General features: G+C 37.4%; 2 protein-coding genes and 1 non-coding gene across 3 annotated transcripts; 2 read left to right on the forward strand and 1 right to left on the reverse strand.

The window, feature by feature from the left end:
- Positions 1 to 920: 920 nt before the first annotated feature.
- Positions 921 to 3208, reverse strand: LOC146486369 (exosome complex component RRP41-like). The gene is made up of 2 exons (XM_085100666.1): positions 2706 to 3208; positions 921 to 1315 (listed from the first exon to the last, which is right to left on the reverse strand). The coding sequence occupies exons 1-2, from the start codon at positions 3078 to 3080 to the stop codon at positions 953 to 955; spliced, it is 738 nt and encodes a 245-aa protein (XP_084956792.1). The 5' UTR covers positions 3081 to 3208; the 3' UTR covers positions 921 to 952.
- Positions 3209 to 3283: 75 nt separating this feature from the next.
- LOC146486370 (peroxisomal carnitine O-octanoyltransferase-like) lies at positions 3284 to 22478 on the forward strand. Its single transcript, XM_085100514.1, has 19 exons — positions 3284 to 3426; positions 4738 to 4845; positions 5339 to 5463; positions 6337 to 6515; positions 7720 to 7844; positions 8437 to 8545; positions 9502 to 9595; positions 10284 to 10397; positions 11540 to 11641; positions 12294 to 12380; positions 13040 to 13147; positions 13416 to 13546; positions 14568 to 14628; positions 15954 to 16016; positions 16207 to 16285; positions 16836 to 16883; positions 21267 to 21312; positions 21536 to 21655; positions 21781 to 22478. Exons 1-19 carry the CDS (start codon positions 3285 to 3287, stop codon positions 21899 to 21901), a joined length of 1962 nt encoding a protein of 653 aa, XP_084956640.1. The 5' UTR covers position 3284; the 3' UTR covers positions 21902 to 22478.
- On the forward strand, positions 19456 to 19674 carry LOC146486371 (small nucleolar RNA U3). The gene has a single exon (XR_014860620.1). It is a non-coding gene; the product is annotated as a small nucleolar RNA U3 (small nucleolar RNA).
- Positions 22479 to 22625: the final 147 nt, after the last annotated feature.

Consider the following 22625-nt stretch of genomic DNA (forward strand, 5'->3'; position numbering starts at 1 on the left):
TTTGAGTAGTTTGTAACAGCTATTTGACATCTTTTTGACAACTACCTATAATTTACAAGCTAATCATTACTTCACAGTAAAAACCTACTATACTGTATCTTTACATTAAACAGCCTTATGGTATTTACAAGGTCTCTCGATCTCCTAAAACCTATTAAAAAAATTACATCAAATTTGAGGTCTACATGGTCATTTAATTGTCGAAGTTGACAGCTCCACCGGTCACAGTTTAATTCTTAGATTTGATTGGCAGCAGTCATAAAGTTGTCAAAAAGATGTCACAATAATCCATAATCATGAAAGTGGGTGTGGATTTGGTGGTCGGGTCTGAAAACTGGTATTACACACCCAAATTTAATAGAACTGCAGAAGTCAAATGATTTGTGTCAAACTTTCATCTGAAGATTAGCAGTTCTAAGGACCCTACGCAAAAATGGCTGACATTTTAAAATTCTTTTGTGTGCATTCAAATTAGCCTCACTAGCCTCGTTCACGGTAAAATATTCTTTTGATTTTTGAACTCAAGAACGAGGTTCGCAAGGCTAATTTGAATGCAAACAAAAGAATATTAAAATGTCAGTCTTTTGGGGGGTGTATTAACTCTCTAATTTTGCACTGATTCCTTCAGTTTATAACCACCTTATTTTGAGACAAAAATATAACAAGATACTGTAAAAGCAGGAATAGAGGGGACAGTTCCTTATGAAGACCAAAGGTCATTGTCCAAGTAAATTTTGTTCTTCAGCACTTGACCATTTGATGACTACCTCATTCAGTTTGGAAGCAGGAATGGCATTTCCTGGCAACTCGCAATTCACCAGGACCAAACTTGTTTAGTCACCATGGCAACTCAAATAACCATATATTCATGCCTCAATACATCATGTGACAAATAATAGATTAAGGTACCATTCAATGTGTAACAATGAAAAATCACATTTTTATTGAGATTTCAGTTTCCACTTAGAGAAGCTAAGCCTTCTTGGGAATAGTCATGGACAGTCTGTCTCAGCAGGACATGTATATCTGCACAGCCTTTCTTGGCCAAGTCCAGTACTTTTTCCAAGTTATCTACATGGAGTCTGGAGTCCATCTGAAACATGACAATGTTTCCAGATTTTGGTAAAACTGCCAGGCTCAGCTGTGGCCCACCAAAGCTCTCTTCCAAGTAGTTAATGTCCATTAATGGTTGACCATTGATAAAGCTCACTGTGCAAGCACTCACATAGTCCTTCATTGGAATTCCAGCATCGATTAGGGCTAAGGTTGCAGCATTAATACAGGCGCTTTGATTGGAACCATCTGCTTGCAGAATCTGTAAAGGGAACATCAACAAGCAGGTTTCAACAACTCCTGAAGAATGTATAAGTAGCATTTTTCATCTTTGTGTACATTTGTCTATATTATACAGGTCAAATCAGTGTCCCAAAACATGTTTGAGATAGACAGGACAGATCAGTGCCTTCAAAGTGAAGTAACTGGGAATATTAACATCCCCTCTGGACAATGTGGGCCAAAAGTCTTGACTTTCAGTCTGATGGTACAGCTTTTTCCAACTTAGCTTTTGCCATTTGTTGAGTTCCATTTTGGAATTGAATATAGTTCTGACTGTATTTAGTTTTTGACCTTAAATTTGGAATATTAACTTTTTACTTTTTCTTAAGAACCAAAGCTCCTCAAGTGAGATAGCATAATTTGCATTAGCATAAACAAACTAAATCAAACAAACACAAACACAGAAGTACACTTCTCATATGACCCCCAGTCTGTGAGCCAAAATAGAGCTGATTTTGAGGTCCAAAATGCACATATGCTTTTCTAATGCAACAAGCCCATAAATATTGTGACCAGCAATTTCTGAGTGGAAGGGGGGCTTTGTTTGTTTTTGTTTTTGTTGTTGTTTTTGATTTTTTGATTTTTTGTCACATTTTTAAAAGGCATCGCAAAGGACATAATTTTGCCATTATCCCACCAGCTCCTCAATTCCCATAGGACCAAACAAAAGTACATCAATGGGCAGGAGTTCTGCATAGCCCCATGCACTACAGGTAATTAGCAGGCGTGGATACAGAACGCTTTCCGCCATTTTATGAAAAATGTTCAGATTTTTTACAATAAATAGATAGTTTTAGAACAAAAGAAAATTCCCAGGTTTAAATATAGAAAATGCCAGTCAGGATGACTTGAAAACCCAGGGATGACACTTTCATGGCGGAGCATGCCCCTGGACCAAATTAAAAGTGTGAGTTTCTAGGGGTGTGCTCACATAACAGTCACATTTTTTCCTGGATTCACACCTGATTAGGCATACACTTTCTGACTCACTGTTCATTTATGAGGCATAGTCTGAAAGTAAGTGCACAAGGGACTGTGCACTTACTTAGAGGCAAGCAAATCTGGGGGGGGGGGGGGGGGGAAGGGGGAAACTGACAGTATGTTGAAGAGAAAAAATCTAGAGGGGTATGGAGAAAACTTCATAAAAAGAAATCTGAAGTATAAATAGTATGTGCTCCACAGTGAGAGAGAGAGGGGTGCAGGGTGCAAGACTTTTTAGTTACATGCTTCATGTTAGGGGTCGACCATGTAGTCTCTCAGGAAAAGAGAGTCATTTCTGCATGTACATGCATGCAATGATACATACCTTGGACTGAGATTCACTCATTGGTAGAAATATACGAACAAATCCCAAAAATAACAATATTTACCTGCACATAAATATCAATCTGGGACCTTGGGTAAAGTTGTGTCAGTATAGCTGCCTCAAAAGTTCTCCTTATGAGCATGGAGGTCTCGGTTGATCTTCTGTCTCCTCTGGGTCTTTTCTTCCTTTCACCCGTACTAAATGTCGCCATACTGAACTGACAATTTACTAGCACCCGATCGTGAAGGATTTTGGACTTATTTGTGACCTCATGAGGGCCGTATACCGTGGCAAGAGCCTTTGTGTTTCCCATTTCAATGTACGCAGAACCGTCAGCCTGTTTGAAAACTCCCATTCTACAAACGATTTTTCGAAGTTCGTGAGGTCTTCGGCCATCAAGACGAAGTCCTTCTGGTGAAAGGATCTCTAAACCAGCCATTAATGTCCTCTGAAGATTGAAATCCTGAACGTTTTCAGGGAAAGCAAAGATAAGAACTGGAAAGGAAATAGCAAATAAAAAACTCAAATAAACCTCAAAGAAGTACAGCAAGAAAAGCGTTCATGTAAGTCAACAGTTTATGTCTCCTGGTAGTCTGTCATGGTAGTTTGTTTGTCTTGTAAGAATCACTGAAGTGCCGCTTTCATGTGGCTTGGGACCACCCGCTCTCTACATAGACTGGGAAGTTTTCATCCATCCATGTCAACTTTGGCGCTACGGATCGTCCTAAGCACAGTGGAGAGACGTTGGTGCAAAGTTATTCGTCTTTCCAATCGGGGTTTCTCAGGTGATTATACTCTAAACTTTACCAAGGTTTGTCTGCGAAAATGTTTGGACCGAATAGCAATTCAATTTGCACGCTCTTGTTGTTGAACTCAATCAACTGTGAATGCATAAAAAATATTTCACCAAGATTGGCTAGATTGTCAATTTCTCCTGAACAGTAATCGTTCCTGGTAACGAATGCATTTTTCGTGCAAGTAGTGTTACGCTGTGTCTTATTTATTCGGGAGCTTAAGTACAGAGGACGGCAACCGGAAGTCGAATGTTTCCTTGGTTTTGCTCCTTACCACGGACAGGAAAAGCTCTTGATGAAATTGACTGTGGCTTGACGTTACAAACGCGATGACGTGAAAATGCTCTCAAAAGGGAAAAATTCAATTTCGTGTTGCCGTCCGTGGCTCAAAAACTTCTGTGTTTCCAATTTTTGGTATACAGGGGGGTTCGTATTTTATTTTTCGTCTAGGGTAGGAGGGTATGCAGTTTCAGCAAGAAACGTTATTTCTGTTTGATTTATGGTTGACATTGAAGCCGATCTTATCGATCAAAATATCATGGATTTGTCTCAAAAGTTGCCATACATGTGTATATCCCCCCCCCCCCCACCCCAAGGCATCCCCCCAAGTCCAATGCCCTGCAAGGCCGTTACCTAAGAACAATTTCAAGGAGCCCACAAGGCCAAAAGCCAAGAAGTTAGGAGCCCAACATGTGAAGTGTTAGGTGCTGCTGCAAAACATTTAGGTGCCCATAGAATTTTCTTGGGCGCCCCGAGCTACCGGGCTTCTGTTAGGCAACAGCCTTGTCCTGACATTCACTACCATACATGTAGTTACAGGATACAGGGATGTATTTCATAATCATAGCTGGTCCACAGTCCATCTTCCTAGCTATCATGTTGTCATACATGTACATGGACTGTGTATAATTTCTCATGTTTTATAAACGTGTAAATTTCTAACAGCTGACTTACTCATAATGCAGCAATGGTTTTACTCATTCACAAGTGGTTCATGAGTTAAAATCCAACAAAATGCAACGTTTGCATATGCTCCAGTTTTAAAAATTATTTTGAGGGAGCATGCCACCAGACTTCCAGTACTGCTTGTGCTTTTGGCGCTCACAAACATCTACCATTAGCCGACACTTGGCTTTCATTGTTTAACACTGGGGCCGTTTTCTTAAATACCAGCTACTGCCTACATCTCATCCCTGGGATATGTGTATTATCTAACATCAACCAAAGACATCGCTTTAGAGAGTACAACTGTTCATTCATATGTTAACATCTTTGACTTTCCTATCTTGTGTTTCTTGTTAGCATCATCTGTTTTCAACACCATGGAAAAGACTTTTGGGCTGCAAGATAAACTCCCAAGTCTTCCAGTACCACCATTAGCACAAACATGTGAAAAGTATTTGGATTCAGGTAACACATGCAGTGATTAATCTGTTGACAGATTGTCAGTAATCTGTCTACGAACTGTTCTTCCATTTTACCAACAATGAGCCTCAATGTACACCTCAAAGGCTTATTTTGCATCTCTTTGTAATTTATTTTATTAGTAGTTTATTGTGGTAACGGAGGTTTTCAATAATCAAGTTAAAATAAAAACAAGTGATAGCAATGTTGACTGATGTTTCTAGGACTTACACAACTGTTTGAAAATAACATGGAGCCATCAAAACATCACTCATCATTGCTACCGCTTATTTATTATTTATTGTGTAGAGAACATTAATTTTATTTACACTCTGTAGCAATAAGTTATACCTGTGTTATACATAAGGCTTACTGATCTATTGTTTGTCTTCATCATGACAGATGTTTCTGTAAGTTAATTAGCTTTGCTTACTGTATAAAATGTTACTCTTCATGTGTCTGTTTGTGTAATTGTAAGTGATATTTTTATCCTTGATAGTGAAGCCTCACCTTACAAAAGAAGAGTTTCTTCGAACCCAATTTGTTGTGAATGAATTTGCTAGTGGAGTTGGGAAAGAGTTACAGAAGAAGCTTGAGATGAGAGGAAAAAACATGAGGAATTGGGTAACAATGGCTTATTCTCATTTTCTGTCTTAATTGGATTATAAATCACATCTAGATTGAAATAATTTCATTTTAATTAGTATTTTCCCCATATATCTGTTGTGGTTCAATTTTGTCCTTGGTTCAATTTTTATTTTCCTTTGTTTGATACTCAGTATCAATATTAATATTACATTACCATGTATAAAAACAAAGAAAAAGAAAAATTGAACCACAACATACCCACACCTTACATCGACTTTCTGTGATGTTTAGTCAGAATAGTTTGCAGCGTCAAAGTAGAAAAATTCAATGTACTTGTAAACCAGAGAGAGCAAAGCTTTTGCAAATCTGAGATCAAACTGTTCTGTATTAATTACTCATTGTTAACCAATGAGATTGCTTTAAAATAATTTTTATTAACCTTTCTCAAAACAGAAGCAGTTCAGACTGTTCTCAGTCTTGACCAAATTAACACACCTTGTATAAATTTAATTTAACACCAGATGCCTGTCAATTATATTTACAGATGACTAATCATCAACAATGAAACGGAGACAATATAATTTTAGTTTAACTTGGCATTGACTCAAGGATAGTTGATTAGCCATGCAAGGCATACATGTAAATTGACTTAAGACATCCAACTTCCTTTGTAATTAATTTTGGTCAAGACTGAAAACTGTTTCCGCTTTGAGAAGGATTAAATTTAAATTATTTCATTTAAATTATTAAATAAAGCACTTTCTTTGGTTGTAATTCAAAACAGTTGTCAGAACCACAAAAACTTCACTGTTTCAAATTTAAACATGGCAATAAGGGCTAATTGACTGTACTGGAGACAGAACTTTTAATTATTTTGACTAAGTCAGGCCTTTCTCTCTTTTCATCAAGCTTGAAACGTGGTGGGAAGATGTCGCATATCTAACATCTCGTTCTCCGTCAGCTCCTATGGTCAACATTGGAGGACCAATGAATATCGAAGACATGTGGCCAGCCCAGGATGGGACTCAAATCAAGAGGGCTGCCCTTGTGGTTCACGGAACTGCTGTTATTTGGCAGAAACTCTATAGGTAATGGTATATTCTTATTTATATATGATAAACTCTTAATCTTTGAAGCCCAATACTGAGTGGTGATCATCAGTGATCTACACTGTAATTTCTCGATCCTTCGTAGTTGTACATGTATGACTTTGTGATCAGTTGCCAATAGGTTAATAAGCAAAAGGAAATGATCACTAAAGAAAACACTTACATAAAGAAATGCTGAGCCACATAACTGAATTTGGGTACTTCATACTAGACAGAGCTACTTGTCATTTCATATTGACTTCATGTTTGACAGAAATTAACTTGTGCTTAGGTGAGGAGTAGGACTAGGGGACACTTTGTGATGTCTTTCATGAAGTATGCATCTGATTAGCATCCAAAGGTTCTGGACAGAGTAAACTGCACTTGTTCATCTCATTTGCATACATAATTTCTGGACATGAAAAAAGTGCAGTCATGTTCCCTTAGCCCATTTGTGTAGCATGAAGCAAGTACAGTTGTAGGAGTATTGCTACTGCTCCTGGATGAATGTTAGTCCATCACAGGATACTCCACCTTACCAAGATGGGATGCTATTCCATTGCAGGGTTACCCCATGCAGTATGTTGCTGGTACCCATTTATATACCTGGGTATTAAGAGAGACAATGTGGAGCAAAGTTTTTTGTCTTACGAAACCAACCTTGCCTCAAACCACCAGCCCTCTGATCTTCCAGCTGTCCAGGGCTAACCACTACACCACCACGCCTCCACAATATTAGTTCCAATTTCTGGATTTCAAAAGTTCAAAGAAAATTGTCCTAACAATTCAATAACTTCTCTCAGCTGGTATCAATAGGAATATAAAAGGCCATTTCCGTGTTGCTGTGAACCTCATTATGAAAGCAAGGCTAAGTGCAAAGTTTTTATTATGGAAATGAGGTGCCATTCATATGCAAACAAAACTAATTTTCATATGAAAAGCTTTGCACTTGGCCTTGCTCCCATAATGAGGTTCACAGCAACTCGGAATCGGGCTATCAACATCAGTAAGCAGTAAGGACAGAACAAGAAAAAATTAGAACAAGTCAACACCACCCCCCCCCCTACCCCCCATAATACCACAAACCTGTTTTGTTTTTTTGTTATTTTGTTTGTTTGTTTTTTTACCTCTGAAATATCCAAAAGAGTTGAGTACAATTCCATTCACTTATTCTCTTTATGATTCTCTTTTCTTTATAAATCAGGCAGGAAAAGCCTATTGATAGGATGGGTGCTGCTCCATTGTGCATGTTTCAGTTTACTCGACTCTTCTCTTGTTGCAAAATTCCTGGGAGAGAAAAGGATTCTCTTAAAGCCAGCTTTGTGACAGGTAGCAAATTGCGTTCATTTTTTATCTGAATTTAATATTAAACCTGTCCGCACCTCAAGAGTTTACAGTCATCAACAGAAAAAATTGTAGCTAAGTGTCTGCATTAACAAAATCCATTGGAACACAAAAACAAAATGCAGTGAAAACAAGTTTTGTCAGTTGGAGTCCATGCAAACCCATTTTACGCATCAATTCACAACAAATGAGTACAGTCTGCATTTTGTCTTGAAACAAAACAAAGATGACTTCTCATTTGACACAAAATTGTTCTTAATTAATAACTATTATTCCTAAAGTTTTAGCCTGCGAGCACAGATGCTTTTTCCAGCTTTTGTTTATAATAACCTGCTGTGAAATAAAAGTTGGAAAATGCATGTGCCGTAATACAGGCTAAATTCTAAAGCATAGATACAGTATTTATTTGAAGGTAATTTAATTGATCTGTAATTATTGACCTCATATGTGGTCATCTTCTTTCAAAGTTTGGGATGTTATACCTAGCCAAGCAGTTAAAACCAGAGGCCAAGATTATTACATAAATACCTCTACACTAGGGCTGCTCCATGTAAGTTAAATATTGTGATCATTTAAGCCCCTCATAGGTCACCTCGACACATTGTTGTGCAAACACGAGGAAGGATCTTTAGCTGTATAGTATTGGACAAAAATCTCGAGCCATTATCACCACCTGAAATTGAACAGTAAGTGTCATATTTTCTTGACTAAAGTTAATACCCTCACTGCTTATTTATTATATATTTAGAGGTGACCATATTAATACAATACTTTATTAGCCTTCCCCCTTAAGACACATAAAATTATTTCAAGTCTAATTTATACAATCCTCATAAAATTAATAAAAACTATTAAATTTAAATGCTAAGTTTCAATAATAACAAATTGACAATTGTCATAAAATTGATAAAACTAAATAAATTCTTATTTAGAATGTATAAATAATATATAATAAGAAAATGCCAGAAAAAATTTAATTGCGTTTGATGTACAAAGAACCCAGGCCTAATAGGCCTTATCACGGTTTTCGACGCCATTTTGACGGGTAGGCAAACACGTCTGAAATAACAGTGTTTGTATGGAAATCCGATGTCAAATAATTTTCATAAAACATCGCTTCTGAAAAATTCATGAATTGGAAACTTTTGGAACTAGGGAAAGGATTTTAAGAAAAAAATTGGAGGGATCTAGCTGTGCCAGAAAGCGTCCAGTCGTGTTTTGAACTTTCCATACATTTCCCTGTATTTTTTTCCCGCGAACTATTTTTAGTAGCAGTTCACGGCTGGTTCGCTATACAGACAAATGTATTAAAATTAAAACTGGGTATAGCCAGTTTTAAGCATTTTATTTATAATAAAATGTATGCCATCTTAGAATGCCAAGACCTTCAGTTAGAATCACCATAATTTTCCTGGATATTGTACATACTTTTAATTATTAAAATAATTAATTATAATCCTGTATTGGATTTGTTAGATCCAGCTACTGCAGGATGAAAGCCTCTTCCCATAGCGGCCTTCTTGTATTTAATCCTTGATATTTAAAATACAGATTGTATTATAAAAAGTCATCCATTTCATTAGAATCCTTTGATTTGATATCTCCATGTAACAATATATAAATACCTGTATTGAATTTTAAGACAGCTTCAAGAGATACAAGCCATGGCTGAAGCCAGCCCTCCAGGCCTACCGATTGGCAGTTTGACAGGAGAGGAACGGACTGTCTGGTATGAGGTGAGAAAATTTTACTAAGCTAAAAAACTATGAGGTGCATACCATTTTAAGTGTAGTTTTGTTCCTGATGCATTTGTTTGGGTTTTTACTATCAGAGTGTTAACTTTTTGTTAAACACTTTAGTTAAAAGACAAAAAAATAATATTTAATGTTAAAAAACTGTGCCTAAAAATTACTGTCAAAATATTTACTTGGTTTGACCTTCATAATAATTTATTATAGCTTATATGCGAAACTCAGTGTTAAAATCCCCACTATCGTTATACCTGCTTCCCTTAAAGCCCGTTTGTTTTGTTTTTGTTGTTGTTGTTTATTTTTTTGTTTGTTTGTTTGTTTGTTTGTTTTTCAAAAAATGGAAGCAGGTCAAAACAAAGATAATTATATTAGAAACATGCATGCACAACATTCATCTGTTCAATTATATCACCTACTGTGGGATTTCTTATAGCCTAGCTCACATCTGACAAAAACAAAACGCAACATTAAATTTGACATAGGATGGTCCTGTTTTCAATAATTGTCCAGAGACAAGCATAATCTAACCAGTCACCCACCCTGTTTTTCCAAATTCCAGTAAAAGTAAGATTTAAAACAAACGAAATTAAGTATTTTAAACTGACTCTGTGTCCAAAGGGAATTAAAGGTACTGTATGTAAGTGTGAGGTAATTGTGTCGTTTGATTCCCTAGCTGCGAGAAAGGTTGATAAATTTGGACCAAAATAACCAAAAGAACCTTGATGTCATTGAAACAAGTTTGTTTGCCTTGGTTCTTGATGAAACCACACCAGTTACAGATACTGAGGTCAGTGTAAAATGTTCAATGCAAAAGGTATATATAAATAATGACATCACAGTTTTTCTTAGCCAATGAGAGTAGAGATAAGGGGACACAATTTGTGATAGAAATGGTGGTGGACTGTTCTTTACTGGGGATATGAGAGAAAATTTTAGAGTAATGGGTGAAATTAACGACTGAGACCGACAATGGACTCATGATGAATGCAGAGACAGCTTCACAAGCTGACATCCAATACCTGTTGGAGGGGGGGGAGGGTGCTCCCTTATATAAGCAATATAGGTATGTGCCATCCACCCCAAAGGGTACATTTTTTGAGCTGTCTGAATATTCAGTGGGTATAGATTTTTAACCATCTTAGTGGTCTGAAGGTTGAAAAGTGGTATGAATTTTAGAGCTCATGCATGCATTTCTCATTACCAGAAATTCAACTATAAGAAGCATTCATTAATTTGTAAATTAAGGACGGTGCCTACTAATACCGAAGTATTTTTGTGCGGCTTATGACTATGAGGGAAAAGCAGATCTTAGCAAGGGCTATTGAAATCCAAAAAGAAAATTGGGAGTAACCACGCATTTTTCAGAGATAATTAAACAATATCGCTAAAAAGCGCCAAAATATAAAGCAATGTATGGGATTTTTTCCCTAAATTGAAGTCTAATTATCTCTGAAAAATGCATGGTTACCCCATAATTTTCCTTTGAGATACCAAAAGCACCTGCTAAGTGCTGCTTTCTCCGTATAGTTTTAAACTGCACAAAATTATCCTTGTATTAGGAGGCACCACCCATAGGAAACCCGAGTATCTCGAGATACGCAGAACGTATGCGCAGTAACAATAGTAGGTACCGTCCTTAAGCTAGAACTTTGTTCAAGACTTGCCAACATAAATAATTAGAAATGTACTGTGGACTTTGCGCTGCTTTTAAAAGTACTTAAAATAATAAGTATTATAATAGTGTGAATTTATATAAATTTGTGCCTATATCCAGTCTGTGTGCCATGTGCCATTTGTGAGACATTGAACACAAATTACACTTTTGCATCATGACTATTCCACAGACAATTCTGGGGCATAGTGATGGCCTGTATGCTTTTAAAGGTAAATTAAATTAATTTAATAGTGTAATAATTCTTTTTATGGTAGGTTTGTAGGGAGTCTGTAATAGGCGACTGCAAAAATCGTTGGTTTGACAAGTCGTTAAGTATTTTGGCATTCAAATCTGGGAGACTTGCCACTCATTGTGATGTAAGTACAATAATTTTATTTAGAGGTAAATGTGATAATGTATGCTCTATTAATAGGCAATATAAAAGTCTTATAGACTTGATCTGCAGTTTGCATACTTAGGTTCTTTCTGGTGCGGCCAAGCATGCCCATCCTTTTGCCTGCTTTAACTTAGTAAGTATTTGACATGAGCTTTCCATCTCAGGCATTCATCCATTACAACACCCAGGTATTTATATTCATCAACACGGTTTAAGTTAAATCCATTTATGGAAACAGAAAAGTTGGCAAATGACAGTCTTGTAATCCATGCTGAAAAGGATGCATTCGGTAAATATACAAGTTATTAACTCTGCTGATAAATCAAATAAACGTCCACAGACAAAACAGCCAGCAATGCAGGCTATCAATGTCTGCCTAAAAGTCCATTTTTGTTTAGGGAGCTACTTCCACTCAGGTCTGTACTTTGTGTTGTGGTGTGTATGTCTATATGAAATCTTTTTTTTTTTTTAATGTACTTTTCTTGTTGATTGAAATGTCAAAAGAGTCAGCCTATTTAGCTCTAGCAACTAGATTAATGCACTTTAAAATTGTTTACAAATTATGTCAATGTTTGTAAAATTAATCTCTTTCTTTCTCTCACTTGTATATTTTTTTATCCATCTTGTTTCAGCATGCACCATTTGATGGTGTTGTAGAAATAGGTTCTATTTTCTTAGCACTTAAATACCTTAAAGAAAATGGAGGAGGAGAATGGAAGGTAAATTAATATTGTATGATTGATGTATTCATGGCCCACTGCAAAACTGTGAGTCCACTACATACAAATATACTGTCGGTTTTAGTTTGTTTAATTGAAAGGAAAATAAGTAGATTTAAATGAATGAATGGATTGTGTGACATTTCATAACACTGCTAGACTTGACTTGCATGATCTCTCTCTCTGTCCCAATATTCGCCAATTTGAAAACTGACTTGTGTGGTCGAAATATAGGTGTTGCAAAAACGACAAGTGTGTTGTCTTCATTTGTCTGTAAAGTCACAAGGCCGGTTTTGACTACATCCAGGTAACATTGGAAGCACTTCTCAAAACAATCTACATCAGATTCTCTTCTAGGATGCAAGTTGTATTTTGACAGATTTAGCTTAGAACTATTTAACTATGTTGTGCCCATGTTCTGTAAATGTTTTTAACCAGGCTAGTAGAACTCTGCAGTACTGATCAACATTTGAGTCAACAACCAGGAGATAGATTTATAGAAACGTTTCTAGTAAATTTATTACTCATAAAAAATTCTGATAGAGATGGTGGGATGGACAAAAACCTTAAAAATGTGGTGAATTAAACCATCCTTTGTTTTGCACTAAGTGTCGATCAAATCTACTTGTTTTGAAGCCTTATTCTGTTTGTTTTACAAGGGAAGCATGAAGATCAAAAACTATTTTAAACCTCAGGAGTTGGTATTCACAACTGATGATGTTGTTTGTGATGGGATTGGACAAGCTGTCCAAAAATATGAAAAAGTGGTAAGTCTAGCATTGATGGAATGTACTGCAATGGCAATGCTGTCAAAATATCTCTTAAACCAGCTTCTTTTGCTCTCTAAAACGGATATTGCTCATTGTCATTACCATAGACACTGGGTCACAGCTTCATTTTTTTTTTTTTTTTTTTTTTTTTTTGGGGGGGGGGGGGGGGGTTTGCAGCCTGTACAGTCAACAGCATAATGTCTGGTTAGTGAATGTGGCATTTGGTCATGACAGACATGTCATAATTGCAAATTGTTTCTTTCAGGCAGCGCTGATAAATCTAATGGTGTATCACCCAGATGAGTATGGCAAAGGTTCTATAAAGCCTTTAAAGATCCACCCAGACACTTTTGTACAAATGGCAATTCAACTAGCGTATTATAAGCTGCATGGCAAGTATGTTCAGTATCAAGTGAAATGATATGAAGTAAACCAAACAGCATTCATGTTGAAAGAAAACAACATTTGAAATTTGCTAAACAAAAACAAATTGGTAAAATCTGTAAAATCCTTCTTGGCATTAAACCCTGATAGAGAAATGAAAAGACATGAGGTGGTGTGTGGACTGCCACCTTCAGCAGTTTACTGCCATTTATGGAGATGACATAATGATTTTTATGTGTGACAGTGAATTTTACAAGTTAATGATTTCCAAATCTGAGAGAGGTTATAAGTTACTCTTGTGATCAAGGCCCAGGTGTTCGAAAGCCGAATAATGCTAATCCCCGATTAAAAGTTAAACCAAGGTTTTCATTTTGCTCGTTAAAAATGTTTGTTAAAGTAAACTTAAAGCAAATGATAAAGAAAAAGTCTTGGTCAAAACTGAGGTGCAAAAATCTTTTGGAAGAATCTTTATTGATCAGTAATTAAACTTGAATCAAAGTTCACGTTAACCCAGGATTAGCTTAATCAGTCTTTGAACAACTAGGCCTCATTTAGCATAGTTCATCCCTAGATGTGGATCTCTTATCCCTGATCAGCTAGAATAAGTAATAAAAGAGAAAAATAGATCCTCCAATTCATTGTGGAGTAAGTCAAAGTCTGAGAATCATGTATTATTCAGTATGTGTTATTCAGAGTGCTCCTATCTGGAGTCAAACCTAAGACCTTCTGATTACTAGTTCGGATGCTCTACCACTGAGCTACAGGAGACTCGTTGGAGCTAAAGCCATTAAACTAGGTTCATGGGACAAACATCCTGCATACTGCTAGGAACTAGTAATCGGAAGGTCTTAGGTTCAATTCTCGTACAGGAGCACTCAGGTTTCCTTTTACCGAGTGTGCCTGTGTCATTCACTGAACAATACATCATTCTCATTTATTCCAGCACCAGGCTTAAAATATTCCATGACACTCATTTCCAAATCAAAGTCTGTTCCCCTTCAGCTGCATGATCAGTTTTTGTGTTGTGTTTTAGGCCTGCACCCACATACGAGACGGCCCAGACCCGGCAGTTTTACCATGGACGGACAGACACAGTGAGTCGCTGTAACTGCTATTTTATTCCATGTTGTTCGGCAATAGAAAGGATCTTTGGGGTCCAGGTTTGGTTCGATCAGAGTTCAGTAAACATCTTGCAATGGGAGACTGTAAATAATATACTTTGCCACTTTTGGAGAATGGGGGAGGGGAGGGGGTGTCAAAGAAATAGCTTTTCATCATCCCTTTGCGGTTAAGCTGTTGGTGTTTTACCTGAATAACCAGTCAATTTGTGATGTCATTGTTTGACAAGAACTCTTCAAAATGAGAGCAAGGCTGGCACGGTGGTTTGAGAGATCCCCTCCCAGACTCGGCATCATGTCGGTTGGGTTTGTTGTTGGTTCTCGTCCTTGCTCTGGGAGTTTTTTCTCTGGGTACTCTGGTTTTCCCCTCTCCTCCAAAACCAACATTTCCAAAATATTGCAGTTCGATTTGGAGAGTGTCCCCAAATAGTGCTCTGCGCTAAATATATTTAAAATTGACAGATGAATAAAGTAATTAATTTTATTGAATGGTAGTGTTTAATTTAGCCACTTTCCATTTTCAGTATTTAGTTATAATGTACACCGTCATAAGTGATATCTGTTCGGTTAATGGTGAATGGTTGTTTTATAGTTATTTTTAAATTGCTACGTTGATAAGCTACAGAAATCCACAGCAATATGTTCACAACAACATGTCACGTTGAGAGATCGTTTAATGGTCACACAATCAACTGACTATTAGATGCAATTATTAGGTATACGGGACGGGGCGAAGATTTCTCGGGAGAAATCGGACTGGCGAAGTTTACAAGACTTCCCGTTCGTCTTGTAATCTTCGCTAGTTTCGATTTGGCCCCGACTATCTGCCCCTGGGTCTTTGAGGGTGGACACGATCTTGCAAGCTCTAATTGAACGTTTCTTCTACCTCTAAATATGCCCTGCATATGGCAAGGGGAAACCTTTGAAAACTGCGTCATACGACCCTCTAACGCACAGAGATATAATACTGTTACAAGCTAGCAAAGCAGTCATATATTACAGCCCAAAAACGTGAGAAGAAGCATGATGACCCCCCATCTATATTTTATTTGTTGATTTTTTTATGTACTGGGTGTAGTGAAGTGCTTAAGACGTATTTCATTCTGACTATATTTCGATTGAATCACCTTAAGAGAATCGTGTGCAAAAATTTATCTAGCAATACTAATGTCGTGTTTGAAAAAAAAATAGTGTACATGACGGCGTCAAACAATTTAGAGTATTACACAGTACACACACACTGTGATATCCCTGAAAGTGCCCCTTTTGTTGATGTATTTTGTGTGGAATTTTTAATTTAGGTGCGTTCGTGTACAGTGGAGTCCACAGCATGGTGCAAAACAATGACAGACAAAAACACTGATGTGAGTGAATTTTTGGATCTCTTTTATTGCCAAGTTCAGTGAAAAACAATGTTGTTGTCGTGGATGATGATTTGTTTGTTTGTTTGTTTGTTTGTTTGTTTGTTTGTTTGTTTGTTTGTTTGTTTGTTTGTTGACTGGTTATTTTAATATAGCAATATCTGTTACTTAATAATTATATTTTCTTTGTTAGAACTCGACTAGAGTACGACTGTTTCGTGAAGCTTGCAAGAAACACCATACGCTCATGAAAGAAGCTGTTGAGGGACAAGGTAGAAACAAGTTTTCTTACAATAGAAAGATTTTAGAAGAAACAAATAACTATCTCCCCAACCCACCCATCCCTAGGCTATTATCAGACTTTAACACCAAAATGGTTAAAATCCATACCCTATTTCACGTCAAAAAGTCTAAAAAACTTTACCCTTTAGGGCCACACATACCTATATAGCGTACATAGGGGAGTACCACCAAGGGGTGAGGGGTTTAAAGAAGCCCTAAAGGTGCCCCTCTACTCTCCTCCCCGTATTTGAATTGTATTTTTGTATTGTATTTTTGAGCTGCGTGTTATTCTTTGTTTTAATACCTCCAACTTTTGTATTTTGGGCTTATGTAACAGTAAGAGTGGAGAGTATAAATACAAAAATGTCAAAAAAATGTTCAAAGAAGCCAGTATTCAACATAGTTGGACTCTAATGGTTGACCATTTTTTCAATTTGAAGTTTAAGAGTTTTCAAAACATCACATTTCCAGTATTTACATCTATAAGTTCGCTCTGAACTTATAGAACAGAACTTACTAGATTTTTTCCTGGCTCTCAAGGTATTGATCGACATCTGTTGGGATTACAGCTGATTGCTGCTTCGGAAGGTAAGAACGTGTAGCTTCTCGTTGCCTTTTTTGGAGGATCAATAAGTTTTGTGTAGGCATAGTAGGCAGAAAACTACAGTATAAGGGTCAAACACCCCCGACGAAACGAGTGATAAAAATCTGCGAGTCAGCAAGCCATGCGAGCCAAGGTGTGAGCCATGCGAGCCATGCGAGCCATGCGAGCCGTGCGAGCCATGCGAGTCACGCGAGTCATGCGAGCCACAGTATAAATGTTAAGAATTTTTATTTGTTGTATTTACATTCACATAAGAACAAGAACAAGAGCATCGGAACAAGATGAATAACATCGCAATATTTAATTCTTACAGTGGGACAACGCAAACCATGATACTTTTTGTTCCAGTCAACCCAGGTCACGCGTGAACGATATTTTTGAAATTTGAACGGAGTTTTGAAATTTACATGTCAGTTTTGAAAGTCGCCAACGAGATTTCAGAGTTCCCGTATAAATTTCCCTAGCTTATTGATGGTATAAAGCTATGAATTTTTCTTTACACTGCAAAATTGAATATTTCAAGAATAACAATTGTTTCCCAAGGGCCCCACTGAAAACCGCCAAGGCGAGTGGGCTCCCCGGATAAATATTATTATTATTATTATTATTATTATTATTATTATTATTATTATTATTATTATTATTATTATTATTATTATTATTATTATTATTATTATTATTATTATAAGTATTTTGAATCTTTTTTTTTTTTCAGTTAATGCGTCTTTTTTGGAACGATTTCCAAAGAAATGTCCAACATTCCATTCACACGTCGGACATTACAAAGAGAAATTCGAATGTTCATTTCATTCTTGGAAATACTGTTCACGCGTGACCTGGGTTGACTGTAATTGACACGTCAGGGCTGATTGTCAGTGTCATTCCAAACTTGTAAGGTATGATAAATGAGTACTCAAAGATGAGCGAAGTCAATATTGTCGCACTAAATTCAATTTGAAAAGAAGCAGCGTAACAGAAGCATTGTTTTTTTTTTCTTGAATGAAGTTCCACGTGGATATCAATGAATGACATGTATCAATAGATACCTATTCGAGTAGTGGTGCTGCCGCTGCCGTATGTTTTTCTCGGATTTTTTTTCTGAAGTCTTGAACCTTAATAAATTTTTGCGTATTGTTTTTATTTTTTTGCGCATCTTGGGCGATTTTGAATAGGCAAAATTCTCTCCAAAATTATAACAAAAACGAAAAAAAAAAAAAAGAAAAAAATTCGTCCAAAATTTTCTCACACGAATGTAAATAAAACAAATAAAAATTCTTAACATTTGCACTGTGGCTCGCATGACTCGCATGACTCGCGTGACTCGCATGGCTCGCACGGTGGCTCGCATGGCTCGCTGGCTCGCAGATTTCGCAGACCCCGACGAAACTACTTCAACTGTTCGGTAATCGAACTCAATCGAAACTAATCGAACGATTGGATTCGATTGAGTTCGGCAATCGAACACAATCGAACCAAAAAATTGTGTGAGAGTTCGATTGCGTTCGATTGCGTTCGATTTCCGAACCCAATGTATGGCAACTTCGGCCATCGAACCTAATCGAACTCAATCAAAGTGCGATTGGGTTCGGTTGCTCCATTTTTTGGGGGAGAATTCGATTGTGGACTCAATCGAACCCAATCGTTCGATTAAGTTCGATAAATGAAACGTTCGATTTGGTTCGATTAGTTTCGTCGGGAACATCGAAAGAAATACGGACTGATCAAACATGTCACGCTATTCTGCTACTGTATTTTAGTAATAAAGTCGTAGTAACCCATAGAAATCTGTCATTATTTGAACAGGGTACAATGTTTACAATTAGCACATAATTGTGGCAATGACAAGAAACAGATAACGCAGATAACCTGTGTCTGTAAAGCAGGGTTGGCGATGTGTGAGAGTTTGTCACTCGGGACACAGAAAAGTGTCCGTTGTCCGCATTAAGCGGGTTAATTTTAGAGAAAATATATGAGATTCTCGTCGGGACAAACGAAACTTTCCGTAATATCCGGGTGTCCGTAGAGTGGGGTTCCACTGTAGGAATTCACTTTTATAACCAAATACTTCTTCTGTCCAAAGATTAAATCAGTCTACTTGTTCAGCTGTATATTCACTTGTAAGTGAATTTTTTCTCACCACTGAAACAAGATAGCTTTAGTTTGATGTACCTCATTCGATTATCTTTGAAGTCCTGTAGTCTAGAATCTAAAAATCTAATTTATTGAGCGTTCATGTTGTTTTCTTTCTGTCGGCCGAAAGGACCGACGTTATACCCGGGCGTTATATTTTGAAAAGTAAACATATTGGATGAGCTAACGTGGTAATTAGTTTTGCTTTTCTTGTTTACAGGACAAACTTATTACAAATAAAGAAACAAAAACAAAAAAACAAGCGGCAGTGATACCCCCTATAAAGCAATATATTACCACAAGAAAAATACTGAATTTTAGCTACATATGGTAATGCGCATGCGCGTTGACATTTCACGACGTCTTGTCCCACAAGGATGCAAATTTCAGGTCAAATCACTATCCTCAGAGACTATATCGCTTGGTAAGACCGTACTTACTAGGATCATTTCTATAGTACGTGTCCCGTCTTTGTACCCCAACAAAGACAACTCCATCAACCGTGATGACGATGCGAAGCGTTCACCTCTGAGCGCGAAGCACGTCGCTGGCTTTGCCTTCATGGCAATCGGTTAGCGGCGATTGATGACCGTTCCATTCCTCCTTTGGTGGGGAACTGGAGGAGGTGATCGCATTCTGAGCGGTTGATCTTTTAGAAAATTAGAAGAAAAGAATTAAGAAGCGAACGCACGATAGGTTAGAGAAATTCTCAACTGAAATCGGTCAAAAGTTAGACATTTAATCTCTCATAAAAAGCGCACTTCAACAGAAGTCACGCTATTGTCAAGTTCTCATAGAATCTGTCTCGGTTTTGTTTTTAGAAGGAAAGGGGTGGTTCTACTCAAGCTTGTAATTTGTCAGAGCGGCACACCAAGGCTAAATATCATTAGTAAATACATATATTGGAGATACAAATGAAAACGCGGAAAGTTGCTCGAGTTTCACGCACTAAGCGATCATCATACCAAATATTCCGCGCGTATAGATTGTGTAAATTTCACATTCAGTGTTTCAGTGACTTATGGTCTTTACCATGTTCGACCTAAGTATTAAAATTAACAAATTGCTGAATCAGTTCCTTCATTGTTTTACTTACTGTAGTCGGTACCTTTCCACTAAAACCTGGGAAAATATAAATTTCTTTGTAGTGATTTCAGTGGTTCAATAATATAATGCGTTGATGAACTTTTTTACTGTAACCAGTTCTGTAATGATCACATATGGGCAATTTTATAATTTCTTGCAGTGGTTTTCAACGCTTGTTTGAACTCGGCTGTCAAGTCTTGTACGCTACTTTTTTCGTTTTCATTATATAATACTTTTCGCTGTAAGTTTTATTCATGAGCCCGAGCTGTTTACATTCAGAGCCAAAATCAAATTTGCAATTCAAATATAACTGGTGGATTAGCAACTGGTGTTTTTCTCTTGAACGTTCTTATTTTTTATTTTTATTTATTTATTCTTATTTTATTTTTTTTATTTTTTTTTTTTTTTTGGCAATACGAGCCTGAAAAGTTCTTAAGAACTTAAACACAGACGTTTTTGAGCCACGGACGGCAAACGGAAATTGAATTTTTCCCTTTTTGGTGAGTTTTCGCGTCATCGCGTTTGTAACGTCAAGCCACAATCATCAACAAGAGCTTTTCCTGTCCGTTGTAAGGAGCAAAACCAAGGAAACATTCGACTTTCGGTTGCCGTCCGTGGCTCACGAACGTCTGTTAAGCTCACGTGAACAAGACACCTATCAAGGAGCAATATGTGCCGTAATGTGGTGTCAAGTTGCTTTTGACATGCTCTGTTGCGCGGATTACATGAACTTTAGTGCTGGGTACAAAATGACACGGTAGCAGTTTTACATGTATTATTTTATCTGTATTTGTAATGTTCATTTAAAAACATTTGGTCAAAATAAAAATGTTCTTAACTGACTCTCAGCCTGGGTAATGCTCTTAGTATGTTCTTAAATTGGTTAATCTCAGCCTCAATGCTCTTCAGTAGGAAAAAGTTCTCATAAAAATAGACTGTATGCACACAGCTGTACGTTTGCAATCGTTTTTCGCCAAGATCACTGTTCGTTATGTTTTCAAATGATCGCTACAACTTCTGAGCACTCTAGAACGACCATAGCGAGCATAGGAAAAGAAGACTTTATGCACAATAGAAAGTAAAATAACAATAGTCATCTACTGAATCTTTCATTATGTCATGAACTATTTTTCTTCCGTCTCCTTCTCCAGGAATCCCAACTCCAGCAATCTATTTGGACAAAGCTTGGACGGCCAGGTATTTCAGTAATTCAGTCATGAGGATAATGTGTAAAGACCCTGTTACGCGACGGGGCATTTCCCATGCAACTTGCAACGAAACGGTGACGAGTGTATCGCGAGACAAATGCAGAATGCATGTAACAAATCTCGTTGTTGCAGGTGTTCAGACAGTTTAATAGTCCCGCCTTCAGTTCTCGCTTGCATTTGCATGTGATGAATGATTCCTGTGTCTTTTACAGCGGAGGAGGCGCGAATTTCGTCCTGTCCACAAGCTGTGTTGGTTTTACACCCCATCTTGGCGGTTGTGCTGCCATGGTAACTGATGGTTATGGAGCATTTTACAGTATCGAGGAGAACATGTGAGTACTCAACGTAGATTTCCTGAGCATAGCGACCTACAGAGTCGGGAATTCTTGAATTTTTGGCATGGTGGCCGATAAATACTCCTTTGGAATCTAATCCCCAACTCTTTCATCCTCCACAGGATAAATTTTGTTATCGCGACATTTAAAAACTCTGATGTGACGGATGGAACCAAGTTCCAGAATGCTCTAGGAGAGAGTTTAAGCGACATGAAGCGACTTCTTCTTACTCCAAAGCTGTGAAACAGAGACTTCTTGTAATCAACGAGTATCTTATGTATAACATGCTGTTGCTTGTGTTTTGATAGTTGTCACTAGGTAGGCGCAGAACGTTTTCGATTAGCCATATATATATATATATATATATATATTGGACGTGAGATTATAGATTGCGCGTCGAGTTGGCTACTCCCGTATGCAACAAGAGCGGGCGGAATAATTGTTTCATTAAAACCAAGAGATATTGCTAGATCTTGCAGATTTCATTTTCGGGACCAGAAGACAATTTAATGTCCGCTCCTTGTTGGGCATGTATCATTAATGGCTGGTATCTCATGGCCACTAAGCCAATCAAAACTCTGGAATTTCAATATTTAATGAACCGTTTTCAATAATAGAATATTTAACCCACTGATTGACGTCCGCGTGGTCTTATTGGATAGACACATTACATGGCACAAAATCGGGTAACGGGTATCAGAGAATACACTCCGCCCATGACGATATCCTTCGCCAGATTTTACTGATCATCAAGAAAAATAGTCACATCTTCAGTGTGAAATATGTGAGAAAAGTGAATAAAGTCGAGTAAAGCAGTCAACTCAGTTGCGTTTTTTGGCTCCCCCGCGGTCACGCCATAGTTATAATCACTTGTATTTCTGTAGTCTCCCTCGCAGCCGTTTTTTGGGCTGTCACGCAACGCTCCCCCCAAAAGAAGCTTCTTTTGGGGGGAGCGTTGCGTGACAGC

This window comes from Pavona decussata, unplaced genomic scaffold (assembly GCF_977016875.1).
Source record: "Pavona decussata unplaced genomic scaffold, jaPavDecu1.1 SCAFFOLD_21, whole genome shotgun sequence".
Classification (NCBI taxonomy): domain Eukaryota; kingdom Metazoa; phylum Cnidaria; class Anthozoa; order Scleractinia; family Agariciidae; genus Pavona; species Pavona decussata.

Excerpts from the sequence above, each read along its gene's own strand:
- LOC146486370 (XM_085100514.1), top strand. The coding sequence starts at position 3,285 with ATGTGGCTTGGGACCACCCGCTCTCTACATAGACTGGGAAGTTTTCAT. Across the intron at positions 7,845-8,436 it reads TAAAGCCAGCTTTGTGACAG|CCCCTCATAGGTCACCTCGA; the intron begins GTAGCAAATTGC and ends TGATCATTTAAG. Across the intron at positions 9,596-10,283 it reads AACGGACTGTCTGGTATGAG|CTGCGAGAAAGGTTGATAAA; the intron begins GTGAGAAAATTT and ends TTGATTCCCTAG.
- LOC146486369 (XM_085100666.1), bottom strand. The coding sequence starts at position 3,080 with ATGGCTGGTTTAGAGATCCTTTCACCAGAAGGACTTCGTCTTGATGGC. Across the intron at positions 1,316-2,705 it reads AGATTGATATTTATGTGCAG|ATTCTGCAAGCAGATGGTTC; the intron begins GTAAATATTGTT and ends TTCCCTTTACAG.